At 28.1% G+C, this 23,806-nt stretch overlaps 1 protein-coding gene across 4 annotated transcripts in view; it reads right to left on the bottom strand.

The window, feature by feature from the left end:
- LOC107456498 (uncharacterized) overlaps nucleotides 1–23,785 on the bottom strand; it is a 47,003-nt gene extending 23,218 nt beyond the window's left edge. For 3 of the 4 annotated variants that reach the window (XM_087169503.1, XM_087169504.1, XM_087169502.1), the window contains exons 1-19: nucleotides 23,604–23,750; nucleotides 21,941–22,040; nucleotides 20,252–20,285; nucleotides 17,595–17,749; nucleotides 17,376–17,509; nucleotides 17,206–17,279; nucleotides 17,062–17,120; nucleotides 16,131–16,200; nucleotides 14,662–14,735; nucleotides 12,907–13,015; nucleotides 12,723–12,817; nucleotides 11,277–11,458; nucleotides 9,761–9,828; nucleotides 9,609–9,670; nucleotides 7,595–7,698; nucleotides 6,694–6,778; nucleotides 3,973–4,095; nucleotides 1,451–1,558; nucleotides 986–1,087 (exon numbers count right to left, since the gene is read on the bottom strand). In XM_087169503.1, coding sequence (XP_087025629.1) covers nucleotides 986–1,087; nucleotides 1,451–1,558; nucleotides 3,973–4,095; nucleotides 6,694–6,778; nucleotides 7,595–7,698; nucleotides 9,609–9,670; nucleotides 9,761–9,828; nucleotides 11,277–11,458; nucleotides 12,723–12,817; nucleotides 12,907–13,015; nucleotides 14,662–14,735; nucleotides 16,131–16,200; nucleotides 17,062–17,120; nucleotides 17,206–17,279; nucleotides 17,376–17,509; nucleotides 17,595–17,749; nucleotides 20,252–20,285; nucleotides 21,941–22,040; nucleotides 23,604–23,626 — 1,761 coding nt within the window. In that variant the 5' untranslated portion in view covers nucleotides 23,627–23,750. Of the gene's footprint in view, nucleotides 1–985; nucleotides 1,088–1,450; nucleotides 1,559–3,972; nucleotides 4,096–6,693; nucleotides 6,779–7,594; nucleotides 7,699–9,608; nucleotides 9,671–9,760; nucleotides 9,829–11,276; nucleotides 11,459–12,722; nucleotides 12,818–12,906; nucleotides 13,016–14,661; nucleotides 14,736–16,130; nucleotides 16,201–17,061; nucleotides 17,121–17,205; nucleotides 17,280–17,375; nucleotides 17,510–17,594; nucleotides 17,750–20,251; nucleotides 20,286–21,940; nucleotides 22,041–23,603 lie in introns of all 4 variants that reach the window. The other variant, XM_043048671.3, reaches the window with a different exon arrangement.
- Between the last annotated feature and the right edge of the window lie 21 nt (nucleotides 23,786–23,806).

Here is a 23,806-nt window from a genome sequence, read left to right as displayed (position 1 = left end):
ATCCGATTTGACATTAATTTATTCGTTATTATATTTATTCGATATTTTAACATCTGCTGAGGATAGATTAGGAGAAACATCAGTGTTCACAGTACTACACACTGAGCAGTGGCTCTTGACTTCAAAAAAAAACATTGAGCATATGAGAGCATACCAGGCAAGGGCACATAACCTTGCAATAAACATTGAGGTAGGGCATACAGGGAAGTGGCACAGAACCTTAAAAAACATTGATGTAGGGCATACCGGGAAGTGGTGCAGAGCCTTAAAAAACATCGATGTAGGGCATACCGGGAAGTGGCACCAAACCTTAAAAAAAACAGAGATGTAGGGCATACCAGGCAGTGGCACCGAACCTTAAAAACATTGATGTTTGGCATACCGGGAAGTGGCACAGAACCTTAAAAAAACATTGATGTAGGGCATACCGGTGAGTGGCACTGAACCTTAAAAAAAATTGATGTAGGGCATACGGGCAAGTGGCACTTAACTAGGCCTAGTATATATTTCATACATTTACCAAAGTGACTATGTGATTGTCAACATTCACATTTGGAAGTCAACAACCACCGATTTCGATCATTCATAGTAACATATAAATATATATTAAACTGCGAAGAGTCGTATTAAATCTTCAAGTAAACTGGCATAGGTCACCAATTCCTGTGATCCACTTACAAGAGTGGATCATCAGAATACAGAACCTTTAGCTTAATCAGATCAGCTAGCTTATACAGAAGAAAGCAACCTCTAGCTTAGTGAATGATACATTTTTCAAGTTCTAAAGAAGTTATCACTTAATATATATACTTCAAACCAGCAATGCATGTTACTAAAGATTACGGCTTCAAACATCATAAGTTATAGTAATCCTTGAAAAATCACAGAAATAAAATTAAAAAACAATTATTTACAAATAGCTTGTAAATATTTAGGCTTGTGATAACTTGTATTTTTAAACATTAATTAGAAAGAGAATTTTCACCTCGCACTTCAACATTTTTGTGTCAAATTCCAGTTTTTCAATTTGTCTTTTATAGCTTATTATTTCAGTTTCTTTTGCCAATCTATCCTGGTTATATTTCGCCTATAAAGAAAAAAAACTTTTAAGAAACTCTAAAAGAATTGGAAATTTAATTAAAATGTTTTAATAGGTTGCTGCATGCAAAAAATAAGCAAATAAAATGGAATGCTTTAAATATCTAGAACATTTGCAGACACTTGTGTTAGATAGCTGCAAATTTAAAATTCTAAAAAATAAGGAAAGAAATGATACATCGTTAGAAAATGAATAGATTTAAGAAATTTCATTTGATTAAACAACAAGTAAATATTTCTTTTCTTAAACTCTCAAGGAAATTCCTCACTAAATACCAACTACATTTTCTAAGAATTCAAAAGTGCTTTAAAAAATAATATTTGAGATGAAAAATCCAGAAACAGCTATTACTTCAGTATCCTGGAGAAGTTTTAAAACGTTAAATGTTGACTGCTTTTGCCAATTCAGATCCTCTTCTGCTTTTGTCAAAGAAGTTCTCAAGTTGTCTACTTCATGTGTCTAAGAAGAAATAAAATTAATAATATAAGTCACGTACGAGGGTTGCTATTTATATTTCTGGCCTTGGCAACAGTAAGTGTTGCTAGGCGACCGCAGACGATTTTAATCGAAAGTTTGATATTTTTAAACATAAATTCAGTAGACGATTTACCATTATAGCTTCATTTGCGTTGTTGACAGTAAATTGAAAAGTTCTTCTCTTTCAAAAAATGGAATTGAATCGTGAACATTTTCGTGCCATTATTTTTCATAACTTTCGACGTGGATTGTCAAGACAAGGGTGCTTCGATGAACTTAATTCTTTATTCAGCGATAAAGCGCCATCCTACAGCACTATAAAAAATTGGTATAACGAATTTAATCGTGGTCGATGTTCGATCCAGGACGAATCCCGTGCAGGTCGTCCAACATCCGTTGTTGTGCCAGAAAAGATCGATGCTGTGCGTGAACTGATAAAGCAGGATCGTCATGTGACATACCGTGAGATAGAGGCGTCTTTGGACATTAGTATGACTAGCATCAATAAAATATTGCATGAACATTTGAGCGTAAAAAAAATTTGTTCGCGTTGGATATCGCATAATCTGACAAACGCTCAAAAAAAGGCTCGTGTCGATTGGTGCAAGGAAATGTTGGAAAAATACGTTCAAGGTACATCAAAGGCTGTGTATAACATCTACACAGGTGACGAATCATGGATCTATGCATATGAGCCGGAAACAAAACAGCAATCAACTGTATGGGTCTTCCAAGACGAGGCAAAGCCAACAAAAGTTGTTCGAGGAAGAAGCACATCGAAACAAATGATTGTCTGTTTCTTCGGCATTAACGGTCATGTGGCAACAGTGGCGTTAGAGCAACGCAGAACGGTCAATTCTGAATGGTACACGACCATTTGTTTGCCAGAAGTCATCGGAGAAATTCGAAAAAAGCAGAAGAACAGGCGAATCATTCTTCATCATACAATGCGAGCTCTCACACATCGACTCAAACAAAGGCATTTCTGACGGAGCGAAAGATCGAACTGATGGGTCATCCGCCGTACAGCCCTGATTTGGCACCCATTGACTTCTTCTTATTCCCACACATCAAAAATAAATTACGTGGACAACGATTTTCGACCCCCGAAGAAGTGGTTGATGCATTCAAAACGCATGTTTTGGAGTGACCTCAATCGGACTGGAAAAAGTGCTTTGAAAATTGGTTCAAACGCATGCAGAAGTGTATTGATCATCATGGAGAATATTTTGAAAAACAATAAAACCAATTTCGATCCTACATATTTGTTTTTTCATTATTAGGCCAGAAATATAAATAGCAACCTTCGTAAAAGTTCAAAATTTCTTAAATCTGCTCCAATAAAATAATTAAAACTATCAATGTTAGAAATTTTGGTGCGTTTTAAGCATGGATATAGTTCACATTTGCATCTATCTTAATAAGGTGCCTAATTAAACTTTATAACCTAACTTCTTAAATTTGATGATACGAAATTACGGTTCACCTAGAATTGAAACGTGGTTTAATTTAACACCATATCCAGAAAGCATGCAACCTTGTGTTGGAATTTTCTTTTTATTGCCACGAAAATGTTTGTACTAAAAACAGTTTTTCAATAAAGCAAAAATATTGCAGTTTCAAACCTTTCATCCTAAGTGGATTAAAAATTATTTTTAAAAGCTTTTTTTAAAAAAGTATTGCCACTTAGGTTCATCATGACGTTTTAGATGACGTCACACTAGAAATAAGATCAAATTGCATCATCCATTAAAATTTCATGACAAGGTGGATTTTAGCTGAGCATACAAGACGTTGTGAAAAGAAACCTTATAATTACATTGATTTAAGATTAATATTATTTTCACCTTAAGACTAGCTTTTATTCAAGGATTTTTAAACGCTTGAAAATCTTAAGAGAACCTCCATTTAAGGTTTTTATATAAAAGGTTGCTTTTTAAGGTTTTGGATTAGAGTAATGTGCGTAGAATAGAGCAGATTGTCACGGATCTCGCTTTAAGATTCGAAGGTTTACACGGAAACCGCATAAAAAACCTTTTTAGGTTGATATTTAAAGATTTTGCTGAGAAAGAATAAACCTTATCTTCCTATCTGGGTAGTAAGGTCGCTGTCAATTTTCACCACATTTTGGTAAAAAGTATTGAGAGTATGGATTAACGTTGAACCGATTTTTCTGAGGTTGTACCGTAATACCATTTTTAGTAAAACAAAATATCTTACTACTTTATTAAGAAAAAGAGGGGGAAAATAAAACAAAAATCAAATTTCAAAATATATTTCTTCTTTGAACCTTTTTTTAAAATAAAAAGTTTTTATTTTTATTTTCAAGGATAAAGCTCAAAAATATAATTCATTTTGAAAAAGAAAGAGTAAAAACTATCAATTAAATTTTATACCTTTTCTTCCATTTCAGCAAGAGTTTTGGAATTTTCTGCCAAACATCCTTTAGTTGTTTCTAACTCGCTCAGCAACTGCTCATATTCACTTTTAACATTGTTTAATTTATTTGCTTCACTAGCCTAACAAAGTAAAAGATCCAAAAATAATTATAAAAATAATTTAAACTAATAAATAATGAGAGGATAATAAACAGGTGAGCATCGTTAAGCCCCCCCCCTTTAACTTTCGAATAGCGTTAAAATACTGGAATAATAATAAAAAATTTTATTCTTTACTTTTTACTGTCATGCTACTATTTTCTGGTTTGAAAGATGATATCTAATAATTTTTCTCAGTGTTTACAATTTTGAGAGATTTTTTCTTCTTTTTTCTTTCAGTTATCTATAATGTGTAAGGTCTATAATTTAAAACAGGGACGGGCAAACTTTTTTGATCCAGCGCAAAAAGTCTAAGAAAAAAAAAGTTTGGTGGGCTAAGTAAAAACTTCTAAAATAAAAAAATAAAAAACGACATATAAGTTTTAATTTAAATATTTAATGCGATGAATGAAATAACGATTTCATTTTTAAAAGTTCCTTATATTGAGGTTCCCAGTGAGATGCACTTATTTTAAAGAACGAAGCTAAATGTTTGCCTGTTAGTTTACTTCTGAAATGATTTTTTCTAAGGTTCATAATTGAAAAGACCTGTTCACATATACAAGATGAAGCGAACATAGCACTGGTTTTTTGGGCAGAAAATATTAAATTTGGGAAACTAGCTTTGGGTAATTATTTGTAAGACTCAAACTTTGGTATATTTAGAAATTGCTTCAGATGGCACCAATATACGGCTATTCTATAAAAAAAACTTCTGCTTTCAACATTTTACCAATTGAAGATGTTTGTGCTAGCTATTTCCATCAATTTATGTTTTGTACAACAAAAATAGAGAAAGTAAAGTGGTCATCAGTACTTTGTTAAAAATGGATGTACAAGTATATTGGTTATATTCGCCACGGATCGGCAAGTTAAAATTTTATCCTCGGGCCAGATAAAACCTTCCAGTCAGCCACAGTTGGCCTGCGAGTAAAAGATTAAAATTTGAAAGGTTAAGGAAAAAAAAAAAAATTCAATAATGGCAAACTAAGTGTAAAGTATAAAAACAATTTTACATTTGATAAAAACTGGGTTTTAGTATCCCTCCGACAGTAAATGGAGTCGTAGGAAATCATTTAATTGTTAGTTTTAGTCATTTTAAAATTCTGTAAACTAAGATTATTACATTGGTGCAATGGCTAATTGACTTTTTAATTAGTCAAAATTAATGTTTCACAATTATTAATCGCCACTGCTTAAAATGATTTCAAAATGTTTGTGTTTTAACACTCAAAGTCACTGATATTTTATGGCACTACCTCTCTGACTAGTAAAAAATATAGGTCTTATGCGTACTCAGGGTGCGTTTTTTTTTAATGATGCCCGTCATCTTTATATGAAGCCTTATAATAGCAACTGTCAGATAGATTATAGCCACTTAATTGCATCTAGATTTTGTTTTTATGCTTATAGTTGTCATTGTTTGAAAGTTTAACGATCAAAATATAAGAAAAAATCAATTATTAAAAAAAGTAAACAACATTTTCTTGCAAACCAATTTATGAGCAGCATTTTTTTTAATGTATTTTAAAATAAATAATACTTTTAAATTCACACTAAAAAAATAATAATAATAGTTTTAGTTTACAATGATAAAAACAATATAATTTCACATTGATCAAAACAATTTAAAATTTATGCTAAAAAAATGACACTCATTAAATTAAAAGTTTGAAAAAATAACACGGCTATTCCTCCAGGTATAAAAATAAATATGCATCAAATGTTAAGAACTATTTTTTCCAGCTAAAAAAATTATCATGGTTAAATTAATGATAATTTCGTTAGAATATTGTCTCCAACATTTTTCTTTGTGTGAAAAATCTACATAAATAGCTAAGTTAAACAAATATTTTTTGTTAAAAAGTATAGTACAGTGATAATAATAAACTGTTAAATTTTACGATTGACTAAGAATTGTTGAGTGACACAGAAGGGGAACAACAATAATAATTGTTGAGTCCCTCAAACTCCCTTTATAAATTTTAATGTAATCTTAGATAAAATCTTGATTATTCAAAGGGGATGGCACACCTTAAGTATATTAAACAGGTGCAGTTAATAATTTAAATTACAAAATCAGGCTATCCAAATACTTACATTGAATAATGATAATAATTTAGGTTAATAAAGCATTTTTAAAATATAATTTTACAATTGGAAATTCCAAAATTCAAATAAATCAATTAGAGAATTCGTGAGAAACAGTACTTTAAAAGTGAATTTTAATAATAATAATAATAATAAACTTTTAGATCAATAACAGTAGTAGCTTTCATCAGTACTCATGATTGATTCTATAATTTACCGATAAGAAAGCTTACAATACAATTGTAAAATATAATTTACAACACATAAATATTGGATCCATATGAAGATTAAAAAATAAAGCTTCTTTGTTTACTGAGTAAAATAATAATAAGTTTACTGAGACTAATAATACAATGAAAGTTAATTAATTGATTTTAAATTAATTTGAATCATTACCAGTAAGACACGAACAATTTGAAAAGAATTAATTTTCTATATCGATCATTTTTACTGGTAGTAATGAAATAAAGAAATTGACTATATATTCACCAATTTTTCCTCACAATCGTTTTTAATATTAACAATGAGTTCTGAATTTTCTTCGCATAGCATTGACAATTTTTCTTTATCAGCTCTAGAGAAATAAATTAAGAAATTTAAATAATAAAGTATAAACGGGAAAAAATGTATTCAAAATAAAATAAAAATGTCTATAAATTTTATCTTCAGAGTGTAAAAAAATTATATAGTGGCACATTTAGAGAACTGATATTACAAATAGTTTCTTTTTCAACAAAATATACTATGATTAATACAAGTAATATAAAAAAAAAATTAAAGTCAATTCCTACTTAGGTTAACGAAGAAAATTTTTATTACTTTCTATAAAATAATGACAATTTTTCCCCCATGTATAACTGAAATTAATGAATTAAATTTAACTAATAAATTAATATTTGTAAAAAACTGTTATTAACACCAAGTGTTATACAAGTTTTAAAAAAATGTATTTGAACTTAAGTGGGTGAATAAAAAGTATTTTCTTAACGATTGAAAATTTGAACAAGATATAGGAAGAGTGTGAACTAATTGTAGGAATTGAATAAAGAATTAAAAAAACATTTCCAAGATGATAAAAAAAAACCACATGAACTACAAACAAAATAGTTTAGGATTTAAATTATTGCATGTAAAAATATAAAAATAGATTGAACAGCTTAAAATTTGTTAATTAGTTTACTTTAAAACAATAAATTATCACATGGAAATTAAAATTTTTTTGATACAACAGTAACTACAGAATATATTTTTGCCAAAACAATCTTAACATCAATACTACATTTTTTTTTTTTTAATTTAAAATGTAAAATATTCGCATTATCTATGTTTTAGCTGAACATACATTTCAGCAAATGATTTTGATGAGTTAAAAAAAAAAATTTAAACTTACTCGAGCTCGGATAAATAGGATGATAAATCTTTCAGTTTCGTCTCAAGTTTGGCTTTCTCATTTAGCAATGCTGCATTGGATTCATTTAACTCATTGTATTTTACCTAACAAAGACATGCTAATTAGGAATTTGTCATAACAAATTTATAAAATATTTTAATTAGAAATCTAATTATCAGACCAAGAATAATGTACTTCGTTTGTTTAAAAATTAAGTGAACGTTCATTTTTATTAGGAGTACAAATAAGTTTCCGCTATTTTCTATCAAAAATTAACAGTTTATCGTGAAAAATCCGTATATTATCTTTTATTCAAAGTATTCTCCTTTACTAGACACTACTTTTATCTGGGAGCATTTGGATACCATGTCGGAAGAATTCTTCATCTTTCGAGGATGTCCACGAATCGATCCATTCCTTGATTTCTTCAAATGATGTCAATTTCTGCTCAGAGAGACCACGAGCCATCGACCGGATTAGGTGATAATCTGAAGGGGCAATGTCTGGTGAATACTGCAGGCGGAGTAGAACTTCCCATTGAAGTGTTTCCAAATAGCAAAATCGACGTTCAATGTCTCTTGGCGAAACCCAACTTCCTTGTTTTGGGATCATTCCCAATGATTTTAAAATTATGTGAAATTACTTGCTAAGTCACTTTATATTTTATTTTATAACTGTCGTTGAACATCCGATTCAATTTAATGTTAACAATAATTGTAGCAACACTTATTGCATCATCAAAACTATTAATATTTTTAAATTATATGATTCGAGTACATAATGGTAAATATGAAATTAATAATATACAATGTTTCACATCATTGTATATAGCATTGTAGTTTAATGCTTCAATACTTATGTACATGAACTATCATTAAAAAAATATTTCGCTGTGAATTAAAAGAAAAATTTGTGAAACATTAAAAAAAAAATTCGCACGCCATTGCACGAAATTATAATTTGTTAAGAAGTATTTTGCAAAATCTACTCAAAACTATTAAAAAAAAATGTAACTGTGCAACATATATATATATATATATATATATATATATATATATATATATATATATATATATATATATATATATATATATATATATATATATATATATATATATATATATATATATATATATATATATACACCCATTTTTACTTAGTATTCTAATTTTCTGATTTATTAATTTTTATAGATATTTTATTATTTAATCGAGTCCTATTTCATCTCAATGTTTTATTTACTTTTTATGATGTTTTAAATTTGTACATTTCTTAGTCACTAGCTGTGTGCCAAGATTGCACTGAAAATTATGCAATTAACAAGAAATTAAAAGCAATGATTAACAATGGTTCAGAGAGTAATTTTGATAACACTTGAAAAGAAGAAGGAGGGAAAAAAAAGTATTTTCTTAGTTAATTAGATACAATAACATTTTACTAACTATCATAAAAGGACAATGATAAGAGGACCCTATACTAATTTATGAATATATATATATATATAATAGTTATCGACCATATCAACCTTCATCTACGACAAGGTACCCCAACATAAAATCGAGTTAACATGCTTAATATACTAGTGAATTGGAATTGTATTTATGCAGTGGTAGACGCACTACAGTACTCCCCCACCAGAATTACATCTGTGATAGAATTTGATGAACGGATACCATTACTTCATTCATTGCTGTTTTTGTGAGAAGTCGGGAGAGCTGTATTAAGATCACCGTATCTTTCTTAAATGCTGATCGTGAGAGCTGTATTAAGTTCACGGTCGTGGTCGCTCCTGTGCTGCCATTAGCAGTCGTTCATACAGGCCGACGTTATTTGTGATCTATGAAAATACGAATTTGTGATCAATGAAAATATACCCCAACATAGTATCGAGTCAACATGCCTTATATAATAGCTTATTGGAATTGTATTTTTGTATTGGTAGAAGCACTACAATATAGTATAAATAAGAGAAGCTATTATCAGATAATCGAAATTAAGCAAGTGTTAAGGTTACTTGTAAATCCTTAAAAGCCTCCAATTCCATTACTTCTTCACTAATTTTCTTCTCAAGATGGGCTACAAAAATAACAAAATTTATTTCAGATTGAGGAAACATAAGAACGAGTCAAAAATAAACATTCTGTTGATTTTAAAATAGCCACTTACCATGTTGATTTTGCATAGTCTGTAGAGAAGAGAGCAACTCAAGACTTTTAACCTCTTCTTCCTTCAATCTAAAAATTTCAAGGCATGACTCAATATAAAACCCGTACTTTATCAGCTAAAAAAAAAAATTTTTCTCGCTCGATTTTTAATCTTTATCTCTTCCAAACCTCGAAGTAAATGTTTGCCTTCCCCTAGCTTATAAAGTTATCTCATGCTAGCTGGTGTCAAAAAAAAAAAGAAGAATCACGGGAGTTTCGGGGCTGCAAACGTAAGCTGTAACTCATGAAAATTACAATTTATTACTGTGATTAAAACTATTAAGTGCACTGTATTAAATTATGTTTTTAAAATAATATTATTTCTAATTCAAAATATAAAAATAATTCGAACGAAATTTAAGAAAACTATATAAATGTCCATCCATTTTTTCTAACAAGAAAGAGAGAATAAAATAGGTCATTAAATTAAATAGTTATAATTTTTCTAATGATAGATAGTTTTTTATAGTTCATTATCAACAATATGATATTGTTTTTATAGAACTAATTGAATTGTTTTTATTGTTCTTATTGAACTTATTGTTCATTATCAACAATAGAAAATACACTAATAAACATTGCCTGCTTTTCACTTTATATTAAATAATTGAAAAAAAGTAATGTATCTTTATCATTAGAGGAGAATTTGTTTTTTATTTAGAAAATAGGAGATTTAAAAGGTAAAACATTTTATTATCTAATGGAGGCTGAATAAAAATTTATTAATAAATAAAAATGAAATCATCTATAAACATAAAAATATTTTTAAAAATAGAACATTTGATTTTCATTAATGAAATTCAGCTAATTTAATAATTACTAAATGGGTATTAAGCATTAAATATTTTAAAGTTATTAAATTTTTATTAGGCATCTTAGGAAAGACAATTTATACTTATTAAAGTTAGAATTTATAAATATAGGTAATTAATAATTGATTCTTTCACACAGAAATGAAAAAACGTAATTCGCTGTGCATTCTTTTCTCGTCGATTATATATATATATAATATAAATTGCCCAAAATTATTATTTTAATAATATTTTATTTATATAATTCCCCAAAAATTATAATTACAGGGTGCGAAGCCAAATCTTTCAACAAAAAATAAGCACCTTTTAAGTATTTTTTAAGCACTCAAAAATATTTTAAGCACTACCAAATTGCAAAATAATTTTCAGACTTTACATGATCATGATAAAATAACTAGTTTTTGACAACGAACTCTTTTCTTGATTATATTAGCCACCATAAGAAGATAGAGAGATTTTTCGGTTCGATATCAGAGGGGTGAAAATGAAGCCTGAAACGGAGAATATCTTGCAAAATGCAGCAGAGTTGCATATGAAAGTACAAGAATCTCACCGAACCCAGCTCAGAGCTAATTCCAAGTCTATCAAATTCAAACTACGGTTCTATTTAGATTAATCTCTTGATAATAAAGGTAAGGTTTCTAATTATAAAACATAGAGTAGAACCTTTTTTCCAAATCAACAATTTCGCTTTTGAGCTGTTCATTCGCTTGTTTCAAACTGTGAACAGCACTCGCTTCCGTGTTAAGCGTTGCATTAGTTTCTAATAATTCTTTGCATTTCGCTTCCAAATCTTTAATAATTGATGATTGAAAGCCAAGCTGTTTTTCTTTCTCCTCTCTTGAAACCTAAAAATTTTGTGAAAATATTTCAGTTCAATTTCTTATGTTTTCAGTTAAAAAAATAGAGAAATTTTTTTTTAAAAATCTGAGAATTTTCTCTAAATGATTAATGGGTAACTAATAACAATTTATAAATATCACAATAGTTTTCCTAACTTAATGCAAAAACAACCAATGTCAATGTTTGGAGATTACGCAATCCACTCTATCATTGCTTAGGTAATTCTTAGAAATGTCCTAACTTTTAATAGAAAAAAAATGAACCAGTCAAAAATAAAGTACAGTAAATTTTTGATAAAGAATCCCTGCTGTGCCAAACACTCAAATAGCTTGTTAGTTTAATATTTTTTTATTTCCTTTCCAGAGTCCACAAAAGAGTCTGCAAAAGTTTACATCCTAAAAAGCAAAATATCGCGTGCAAATGAATTAAATTAACATCAATAATTAACATCATTTTCACTCTAGCCATAAGAGAATTTGCAACAAAGAACTTATAATAGATTTATAAATATTTAACTATTTTAAAATTTCTAAATTTTATAGTCACACGAGTGTGTTTTTCTAAAGCTAAGAATAATATACATAAAATCTAATACATTAAGTTATAAAATATATATGATATATTCAATCTTATAATTATTATATAAAGTTATATTTATATTAACTTTATATGTATAAAATATATAAAATTAATAGTACAAAAAAAGTCAACTTACAACTGCAGTTGTTAAGGGAGAAAAATAATTCTCATTTATTTATCACAGGAAAATAATTAAATTATTTTTCAATTTTATCAATAATAATAAATTAAAGTAAATGTGTATTTATTATAATTTCGGAAATGCTATATTGAAACAGTATTTACTAAACTTTCCTTCGTGCATAATCGGATTTAACTTTCTAACTATTAAAAAGAAATCATGAGTAATAGTGATTTCTCAAGAAAAAAAATACAGTGAAATAGAATCTAGATATTCGTCTTAATTATAACACTGTACATTATAGACACAAGTAAACGTTATAGTTGCAAGTTAATAATATAAATAAAATAATCATAAAACAATTTATAAAATGTTCGAAAATAAGCTGGCATAGCTTTTTCGTTAAAACACAAATAAGATGATAAAAATTACGTGACATTTATTAAGACATTTATGTTATTTATAAAGTCGTGACATTATTATCGTGACATTTGTAAAGAGCAAAATACAAACTAAATTTCAACAACACATTTTAAATTCACACAGAACATAACGGTAAATAACCTTACTTCAATATTTTTTAACTCTTCTTTTTGTTCTCGTAATAGAGTATCGTAATGTTGGTTGGAGTTCTGCATTTCAGTTAAATCAGACATTAACTTTTCTAAAAAAATTATAAACAATTAATTGTCAAATCAAATTTTAAACTAGGATTTAATTTAAACTAAGCACAATTTACAATTTTAAGCAAACCTTTTTCTTTCTCAAGAAATTGAACATTATTTTTTTCAGTGTCGAGTTGTTGTCCAAGATTTCCAATTTCGTTTTCCAGATTTCGAACCATGGTGCACAAAGCTTCCCTCTATAGAATCCGTGATAGAAAAAAGAAGAATAGAGAGAGAGTTTGTAGAGAGAGAGAATAGAGAAGATTTGTTTGAGAAATCTGATAAAAATTTCATCAGTTGTGCTTTTAAAGTGATTTAGAACGTAGAATAAGAACACTTAATATTTGTAAGGAAATATTTTTTTTAAGAAAAAGTTTAGGAAATTTTTTATGATGAATTTCAACTTAAGAAGCAAAACCTGAATATCTGATAAGCTTTCATATATTTAGACAAAAGCCGAAAGAAGTAACAACTTTTTTAAAGCATAGCAATATACAGTCAAACCCCGCTATAGTGAACACTTTTTATAGTGAGCTCCCGGATATAGTGAACTAATGCTCAATATTAAAAATTATTTTTTGCGCAGAATTAGTTTAAGACAAACGAATTTTACATTTGTGTACAAAAATGTTTTAGTTCTTTTAAAAAGTTCACATGATATGGCGAAATTCGCAAAAAAAGAAATAAACGTTTAGAAGTTCAGACTTTCAATTGCTCTCCAGCCTTTAACTATTGTAACTATATTTTCTTCCCCCATATCGAAATCCGTAGACAAGAAGGTATACTAAGTAGGTTTTTGTATCTGATTTCGTAACTAAAAAAATTGTCTTACCAAACTAATTTCTGGTTTGGTTGTCGAAGCATTAAAATTGAGTTTTGGTACAAGAGAATCCAATCATTAGATCAAAAGTCAAGTTATTTTTTTTTTGCACTCATTAACAGTAGACTGCTCGTAAAGACACGGTTCCCAGTAGAACACCGAAGTCAAGCATCACTGGCTACGGTCAGTAAGCGGGTGGGTTACCACTTTGATCAGCCTGCGTAGGGACCGAGGGTGCGAGATATCGGTCCCCGTTAAACTGTTCTACCGTAAAGTGCTTGACTTCGCGTGCAGGTCATCGGGCTACCAAAGCAGGGGATCAAAATTGCGATGACATGTCTTCGGAACATCCCCAGGGATGTATCTCAGACCGTCGCCAATAGCCCATTGTGCAGATCTAGTGCGACGTATATAAAGTATCTACCTACCTTTTACACATCTTACAAGATATTATTTCTTCAATGAATATATGAATGAATGAATACAATGAAGAAAAAAAAATAAATTAAAAAAATAATATATATATATATATATATATATATATATATATATATATATATATATATATATATATATATATATATATATATATATATATATTATATATATATATATATATATTATATATATATATATATATATTATATATATATATATATATATTATATATATATATATATTATATATATATATATATATATATTATATATATATATATATATATTATATATATATATATATTATATATATATATATATATATATATTATATATATATATATATATTATATATATATATATATTATATATATATATATATATATTATATATATATATATATATTATATATATATATATATATATTATATATATATATATATATTATATATATATATATATTATATATATATATATATATATATTATATATATATATATATATATATATATATATATATATATATATATATATATATATATATATATATATATATATATATATATATATATATTTAAAATAATACCTCGTGCTCCATTTCTCCAAGCTTCAGTTCGAATCTTTCCCTTACATCTAAAAGCTTATTTGTTTCAGCCTCCACTAAAAGTAGCGTTATATTATAATTAGCAAGAATGAATAAATGCTATAAAGCATGTTCAGACAAGTTATGTTATGAAATAACAAATATGCAGCATGCAAGTGTTGCATGTCAAAATATGATATAAGTACTTTAGATGAGCCTATGACATGATATTTATAAATCTCTAAAATTACAATATTAAATTGTTGTTTTAAGAACTGGAATGAAGCAACCAGCAAGAATGAAACAAACGCCTTTACCAGAATAATGCACACTATAGTAGCTGATATATAGCGTAACTTATATTATTTATTAAAAATTTCTATTTTATAATAAACAAAAAAAAGTATTCATAAGGCGACGCATACATAATAATAAAAATCAAGCACATAGAGAATATTGAAGGATATACTGCAGGCTTTCATAATCATGCAAAAAAAAACTTACATGCATATAAAAAGCATGTAATATTCAATTAATTGTTTGAATAAACCTACTGTAACATTACTTTATTTTTTGTTTTATTTTAACTAAAAATAGTCCCGCACTGGTCTGATCGTTAAGACACGGTTCCCAGCAAATCACCAAAGTCAAGCATCACTGGCTGAATTCAGAGTGCGGGTGGGTGACCACTTGGATCTATCTGCGTAGAGACCGAGGGTGTGCGGTATGGGTCCTCGCTAAACTGTTCTACCGTAAAGTGATCAACTTTGTGTACAAGTCGCTGGGCTACCGAAGCGGGGGTGCCATCCCCGCTGCAGCGGATCAAAATGGCAATGGCATGTCTTCGGATCATCCTCAAGGATGTTTCTCAGATCATCGCCAACAGCCCATTGTGCAGCTCTAGTGAGACGTAAATGAACGACAACTACAACAATAACTTAACTAAAAATAAATTTATTAGGAACTTCAATTTTTTTTTTTTTTTAACAGCAGGTACTGAACTTTTCGTTATCTGCCTCGGATGCTGGAAGTGTTGCGCACTTAACGCTACCTGGTGGCACCTGTGAACCTAATTCACGATGGCGAGCAACATTACCCAAGCCACAGACACCTGTTCACACGTCACACAACAGAGTAGAACTCATAGTGAAAAACATCCATGCCCTCAGCGGGATTCGAACCCACAACCATTTGCTTCGCAGTCAGGCGCTCTGGCCGCTTACTGGCCGAGAATTTAAAAAAAAAAATAAACTTTAACAAAAATAAAAATTTGCTATAAATTATAAAGAAGTTGTGCAGATTCTTCGCAAACGATAACCAATGCGATAAAATTACAAAACAAAAGAAAAGCCAACAATTATGTAAAAAGAAACATTGTTATAAGTGCAAGTTAAAGAAATGAAACATTTTAACTATTTAATTAAATTATTTAAAGAGCAAACATTTTATAACAAAACAAATCTATAACTTACAAGCACAGTTCAAATAATCAATTCTATCAGATTGCTCTAATTGCATTTTATTAAACATCTCCTTTAGATTCTATAAAAGAAATGCATTATATTAATCTTCTTTTTGTTTGAAGTAAAGGGAAAGGATTTTAAGGTTCTGCATTATTTTTTTTCTCCAAGAAAAAAACAAAGTAGCTGAAAACTTAAAAATGTGAAAACGACATTCAAAAACGTAATTTAAGCAAAGAGGATGAACAATTTTAAAAAGATATTAGACGCGATTTTAATTATTGAAATATGTTAGTTTTAAAATTATTCATTCCAGAATATAATTTAAATTTTGCTGTTACATTAATGTAAGACATTGTGCTGAATACTTTTAATTGATAAAACATTGACGTTAGTAAGAAGGTAAAGGAAGTTCAAGCGTTTCACACAATAAATCAGCGTTTCATACACGAAGAAAAAAAAGACAGAATAATGCAAACGTAAAATCCTTACTTTTTATTAGGAAGTGAAGTGTTGACCTGACATATGAATAAAATAAAATTAAATATGTAAATGAGATAAGAAAAATACTATGGGACTGGACAAGTATTAGAACCATAAAAACACCCGTTTTCCTTTTATTTTTTAAACTTAGTTAAGTTGTAAAATTCTAGTCAATTATAATATTATTTGAATATATTGTTGATATAATTGTATTGTTACCAAAATTGATTATACAATTTGAAAATATTTTTTAATTAATCTAAGTAGCGTAGTAAGTATAAGTTTCGTTCTATTTAGTGAAATATTTTAATTTTAAAAATGGAAACCTTTCTTGATGAAAAGATGTGTAACTGGTGCAAGTTTTTCTTAATATATATAATTGATGCAATTTATCTAAATCAGAATATTGCACATTGATTCTCAATTCTAATAATAAAAGAAACAATAAATTTCACTTTACTTCAACGTCTGCACATCTTTTGTTATCAGCTGCTTTAATCATATCTTCAATCCTATTACCTTTTATATATAAATAAAAAACATAGCAATTAACCAAAAGTCAGATATTTAGCAATTCCATAACTGAATGAGATTTTGAACTTACGATATTCAAAATGACCTTGCAGTGTATTAAAATGTTTTTTTAAAGCTGAATACATTTCTTTCGTTGCATGCAATCTATATTGTAAACATGAAGGGAGAAAAAATTGTTACAATTTATCAGAAATTTTATTTGTATAAAAGGCGAAATAGCTACTCTTATAAAGTCAATACTTTTCAGAAACGAAGCTTCTCTGCTGCATTTCCTCAACTAGCTGCAAATTTAGATTTTCATTTTCCAACTGATAGTTAACAGCAATCTTCCGTTGCTCTTCAGTAGATTGTGAGAGCTCTTCTATCTTCTTATTCTGAAAGAATATGATACTAAGGAATATTGTTTCCATCGGAAATACTTAGAATAAATAAAAGTGAATTATTTTAGAATTCAATTACCTTTTCTTTGTTTTCCATCTCAATCAAAAGTTTCCATTTTTCAATTTCTTGCAACTCAGCATGCAATTTAGAATATGCTGAGTCAATTTTCGAAAACTTTTTCTTTTTGTCCTCGTTCAGACTTTTAATAAGGTCACTCTGTTTACCATAAATTCCTAAAAGTACAATTTGGCAATGACAAATAAATTGGAATTCCTTAGAATACTAGTTTTTGACAATTTTTTCAAATGAAATACCCCTTGTAATTTTATTTCAGTTTTCAAAAGAAACGAAGAAATCGTACCTATTAACTCATCTAATTGTAACAATTAAAGAATATTCTAAACATAATTAGTATTGGATGGAAAGTGTAAGAAATTATAAGCTAAACAGCATCAACGGAATTATGTTAAAACAGTAATACTTGATGAAAATAATAAAAAAGTATGTCTAAAAATTTTATAATATTACGCAAATTTTATATTTTTAGTTTAAGGCAAAGTGACATTTGAGTCTGTAGTTTCTACTTCATTTTCTATGAGAATTAGGTTTTTTGCTTGTTCTCACATTTATATTCATAACCTTTGTTACTTATAGTTAGTCTACTATAAGAACTCCCCCAGCCACTAAGTCTGAGGCCGTCTGCTGCTATGGAAACAAGAATAGCGCATTTAAGGTAGGGTAGCTTCTCTTCACTCTAGGGCTGACACAGTAGATTGAAGAAAAAGATTCCTTTTCTCTCGCCGAACTATACAATGACCCCAAACCCCTCTACTCAAAATAGTTATACCTCGCCACTATAGTCAACGCCATGATTCCAGACGAACGGCTAGGGGAGTTCTTACTTAAGACAAACTATATATTCCTTTAATATCTTGGTATATTTATAATGGGATTAATTTCAGTATCATGAAAATGATCTTGAATATAAATAATTAAAGTACAATTTAAAATGAACATTAATGTCATTCACTATTTTGTAACTTATTGTAAGATTATTACAAAACGAAATTCTGAAACTCTTAAAATGATTAAAAATCATGATTTACTTATTTATCTGTAATGAGCAAGATCACTTTCAATCAGATGAACTAAAGAAGATATCAATTATTAAGACATGAATTCAAAAATATATATATATTTCCTCAAAGCAAATCGATGCATTACTTAACGTTCAACGATGCGGAACAGAATTGACCTCACTGAATTTCGACTGAATTTTTTCAAATGTGTGCTTTGAAAACTTAGATAAACCTATAAAAATGTATGCATTGAACATAAATTTTATTTTATATTATAACCGTTGAACAACCTACCCAATTTTTTGGTTTACGACTACTAATGTTCAACTCCGTAGCCTTGTATTTTTGAACCCAAGACAAGAGAAGACAAGAGAACTCCTTGTTCAACTATTGGGAGAAGATTGCCTTCGTGGAGGACTTTTTGATGGAACTAACCCGCATTTGCGTTACATGGAGAGGAAGATCACGAGAACCTTGCACGATTAGCCTGACGACAATGAGACTCTAACCCATGATCCGTCTAAAACTGATGATATTTCACATCAGCACTGTGGTCGGTGCAAGCCGGATGCGGATTCGTATCGACCAGCCATGGCTAGGATTCGAACCCGGCTCAACTCACTGGAAGGCGAGTGCTCTATTCCCTGAGCCATCGCTGCTCTGAACACAAATTTAGAATTATCACAAATTTTAATAAATAGTCGTTGAGTTTTGAAATTTGGACAAAGTTTGAAATGCGTGTTAACGAGAATAGACATGGCATGAAATGCGTGCTTACGAGAATGGACGCAGCGCAAAATGCGTAGTTACCAAAATGGACATAGCAAAAAAATGCGTGTTTACGAGGAAATCAATACGTAAATCAATGTCGGAAAATTCTTTCTCTATGAGACAATTCACGAACAAAACAATGCATGGAAACACGGTTTTGAAGCGTTTGATATTGCAATTGTTTAAAAATTCAACACTTCAAAACAAAAGTTTATGCGTTTGAATTATTAAAATTAAGTATGCCTTATCTATGATAATTCAAAATAGAACTGAAAATGACTACCGCAAAAATATTCAATTATAAAATCTGTTCATAGAAATTTTGTTGGTATTGAAACATGTAAATTATGATAAAATATAATTAGTTCTTTGTGGTTGAATTAAATTAATGGAGATAGTTATCATAACGTTCGAAATTCATATTTGATAGATGAACATAATTTGCGGATAGTTATGAAAAAATATGATAGTTATCTCTTAAGAAGGAAAAAAGTTATATCACTTTCAATATAAAAAAATTAAATTATTGCAAAAATTAAAGGCAATTTATTGTAAAATATTATTTTGAATTTTATGTACTATTGACTTAAGGGAACCGTGCTGTTCAATATGATATGAAAAATTTGTACAGTTAGTACAGACGTAAAAAATAGCATTGGTGGCTGAAAGTAAACAGTAAAGGATTAATGAACACTTTGATGTAGTCCTTAAAGGATTTCTTTAAATTCATTCGTGTTATTTATGAAAGTAATAGAAAAATAGTTGGACCTAATTGAAAATTACATTCATCATAAATTGATCGATTACTTCCGTTCAAATAATTAGTACATGAATCAGCACAACTTATTATGTCAAGAACTAATTTCAATAAGATCAAAAGCATACCAATACTTTCTTTGCTTTTTTTGAAAGGGTAAACCTAAATAAAAATGTAAAAATATATTTTAGAACTTGAAAAAGCATTAGAAAAAAAAATATTCTACAATAATTTTTTTTTTTACATAAACGAAGTTACTTAAAAAAAGTCGCAAATTTCTTTGTTTTACATAATTAACCTTTAAAAAGATATTAAACACAAATTTAAATACAAAGATTGCTTGCACAAATGTGTTCAAACAAATATGATGACACTACTAACTTTAATTATGATTAATCGTATTTTTTTTAAAAATTCAGACTTGATTAAAAGTATTTTTTTTTTCCTCGCAGCTTCTATTAATTTTTAAAAAATCAATGTTATGATCACCTCTGTTGTACATGGGTAAATTTTTACAAATAATGCATACAACATTAAAAATATTGTTACTTGTAAAATTATAAGATGCAATATATCATTTATACAAATAATAGATAAGATATATTTATCAATAAAATTATTTACATGTTTTCACAGAAATCTGCAACAAAAATAAATAAATAAAAATTGAAAATAGTTGTAGATGTGTTTGATTTAGACTAACGTGAAAGTAAGAATATCGAACATAGCCATTCCAGCAAAAAGAAAAAAAAGGTTCTATTTTAGATGCCCTTCCATGAGTAAATGGTTAAAAGTTGCACAACCTCGCACATCGATTTTTGACGAAAATCAATCGGTTCTTTGCGGAAATCTTTTTACGCTGATTTGAATAAAACCAAACGCGAGTCAACAGGGCTAATAGTTCAGAAGCTAGAAGAGTTTTTACTTGTGTAATGCATTTTTTAATTTTTGAAGACTTTTCTTCAAAACTCCATTAGAGCTATTGACTCGGATTCGGTTACAATTTACGTGAATCAAAATATCTCCGCACAGATTTATAAAGTGAATTTTCCACAGGATAATTGCATGCAAAAATTAATATTTAACTATTATTCATTGCATTTTAACTATTATTCATTCGTTTTATATTTATTTTGTTTTATATTTAATCGGAAACACTTTGAATAGTAAGGAATTCAAATTCCTACATTCTTTTAATTTATGTCATAAATAATCAGAAATTTTAATAAAATCACTTTTGTAGTTTTTAAAAAATAAAATTCAATTCATTATTCCAAAAACACTTTGACAGATTTATTGAATTTCAGATTTTATCTTTTAAAATTTCACAGTTTGAAAAACCTATACTTTACAATGTTTTTTCAATGTTAAGTAATTTAAATTTAAAAAAAATATAGTTTTTAAATTATTTTGTTTTCCTAGTTGAAGTGCGCTTGGATAAAATGATTTTTATAACTGAGAACATTCAAGTTTTCAAACTTTCAACCTCTCTCCTGACTAAACTATTAATACTGTCCAGTCCAGACATTCTAAATAGTTTATTAAAACTATTTTTACTATAGGAAAAACTAAGTTTATTAAAAAAAAAGCTTCTTTGTTTTCTTTTCTTTTTTTTGTCTGGTTTTATAACATAATTCTTAATACACAGATAGCACCAACTAAATAGATTAAATGTTAGTGCATAAAAATCTAGTCATCAGATTAACTTTTTCAGTGCAATATTTCATTCTTTTTATTTCTTTATTTATTTTGACTCACATACACATAACTTTTCAGATCAACACAATAAAAAAAAAAATATTGAAATTTCGACATACCAAAGAGCCATTATCTTTTTGTAACACTCCAAAGTCATTTTTTTCACGCAGCGGTTTCACTATAGTTGTTTTAGCAAAGGGTGAAAACATGTCTCTAAAACTAAAAATGTTTTTTCATTAAAAAACTTCAGACAATATAACTTTCCTGAGAATTTAAAATAGAGGACTGTTTACAAGGGGGAAAAAAACTTTAAAATAGAGCAATAAAATCAATCTGACTGCATTTTTTTAAATAATGTATACAAAATTCCTGAATTAAGTCATTTAACAAAATGTGTAAAAATATTTTAATATGAAATGAAAATAACAATTACATCATTAACTCTTACGCCTACTAACTAGCTTAATGAAAGAAGAGTATTTATTACATTATCAGCCTTACTTGTATGTACATATTAAAAGCTTTGCATTTATTCTGTAAAGAAAAAAGAAAAGGAAGTAATTGTACATTATGCTTTATGACAGATCGAGCAAAGTGACAAATCAAACACTAGATAATGTTTAAATTTTTTTAAAAAAAATTTAATTCATTATCTACTGTAATTAAAAAATATTTTCACAGTTATCAAATTAAATATTAAAAAAAAAAACCAATGACTGACAAAACTAGACATCATTCTATTAAGTACTAACTTCAAAACTTTCTGAAAATTACCACTTTCATAAGTTGATGCTGAAACAACAACACTGTGACGAAGTCAACGAATATTACAAATTTGAAACCCTCTGAAGCTTAACAGAGGAAGCATACTAAAAAATAAACAATTCTTTAACACAATGTAGAATTATGTAGAAATAACCACATAAGAGAAATCATCATAAATAATAATTCCATAAAATGAATTCTTGAATATCATAACTTATTTTATGTACAAAAAACTACTTTCTAATCACAATTCTTTTATCTAATTTAACACCTTTTTTATAACTAAATTTGTAAAATTGTGATTGTTTAACAAACAGTAAAATTCCATTATTCTCCAACTTTGTTCTTGACTATCTAAAATAATTCTACATTTGATGAATGAAAAAAAAAAAGGTGAAATCGAATTAAAGTGCTGGAGAAATCTATAAAATAGTCATAAAACTCACACATGCACATCGCTAGAATACGCACAGGATAATATTTGTTTAAGTTTTAGTATCATAAAATTGAATGTTTCAATGGTCACATTAAACACACACAGTTTGAACTTTCTCTCATTGTTGTTCCAGTTTTATTTTCAAGAGCAGGAATTATAAACAATGAGGTAAGAAAAGGAAAAAAAGAATGATTTATTATTTTAGAATGAAAATATAATTAGGAGCTATCCAAAATAATTCTTATGATTAAAATTACAGTCAGTTACAAATTAAAAAATAAGAGAATTTCCTTTTGTTCATTGGAAAGACAAAGATTAAAATTAATGGATGTTATTCAACATGAATTTAAGTTTCATGTCATTTTATTTATGCAATTATCATTTTTGTAAGGATAAATTAATCTGGTGAAACTTTATCAAGAGAATGGGCGAAAGAGAGAATAAAAATTTGAAGATAAAATTCGATATTTGTAAGAAAATGATTGCATATAAATTTTTAAAAAAAACACTCATTTACAATAGAATAATCACTCAAAACTTTCAGTGCTAAAACTGCAACAAAAATTATAAAAAATGTTTACTTATTTTCAAATGCCCTTAACATCTTCAAGAAATGGAACAATAACTAAATGATTTGAACGATCCGCCAATGTAAAATGGAAACTAAAGTTACCAGACGATATTTTTATTTCTTCACATCAGATTGTTTTTTCATAAGAATAAAAAACGAAATGAAGTTTCAATGATGATATCAATTAATTTCGTATTAATAAGTAATATTTTG

Source organism: Parasteatoda tepidariorum, chromosome 8 (assembly GCF_982258835.1).
Source record: "Parasteatoda tepidariorum strain Cologne lab strain chromosome 8, Ptep-v5.0, whole genome shotgun sequence".
Classification (NCBI taxonomy): Eukaryota; Metazoa; Arthropoda; class Arachnida; order Araneae; family Theridiidae; genus Parasteatoda; species Parasteatoda tepidariorum.
Note: the sequence above shows the minus strand (reverse complement) of the source record. Positions and strands in the feature narration are given on the sequence as shown.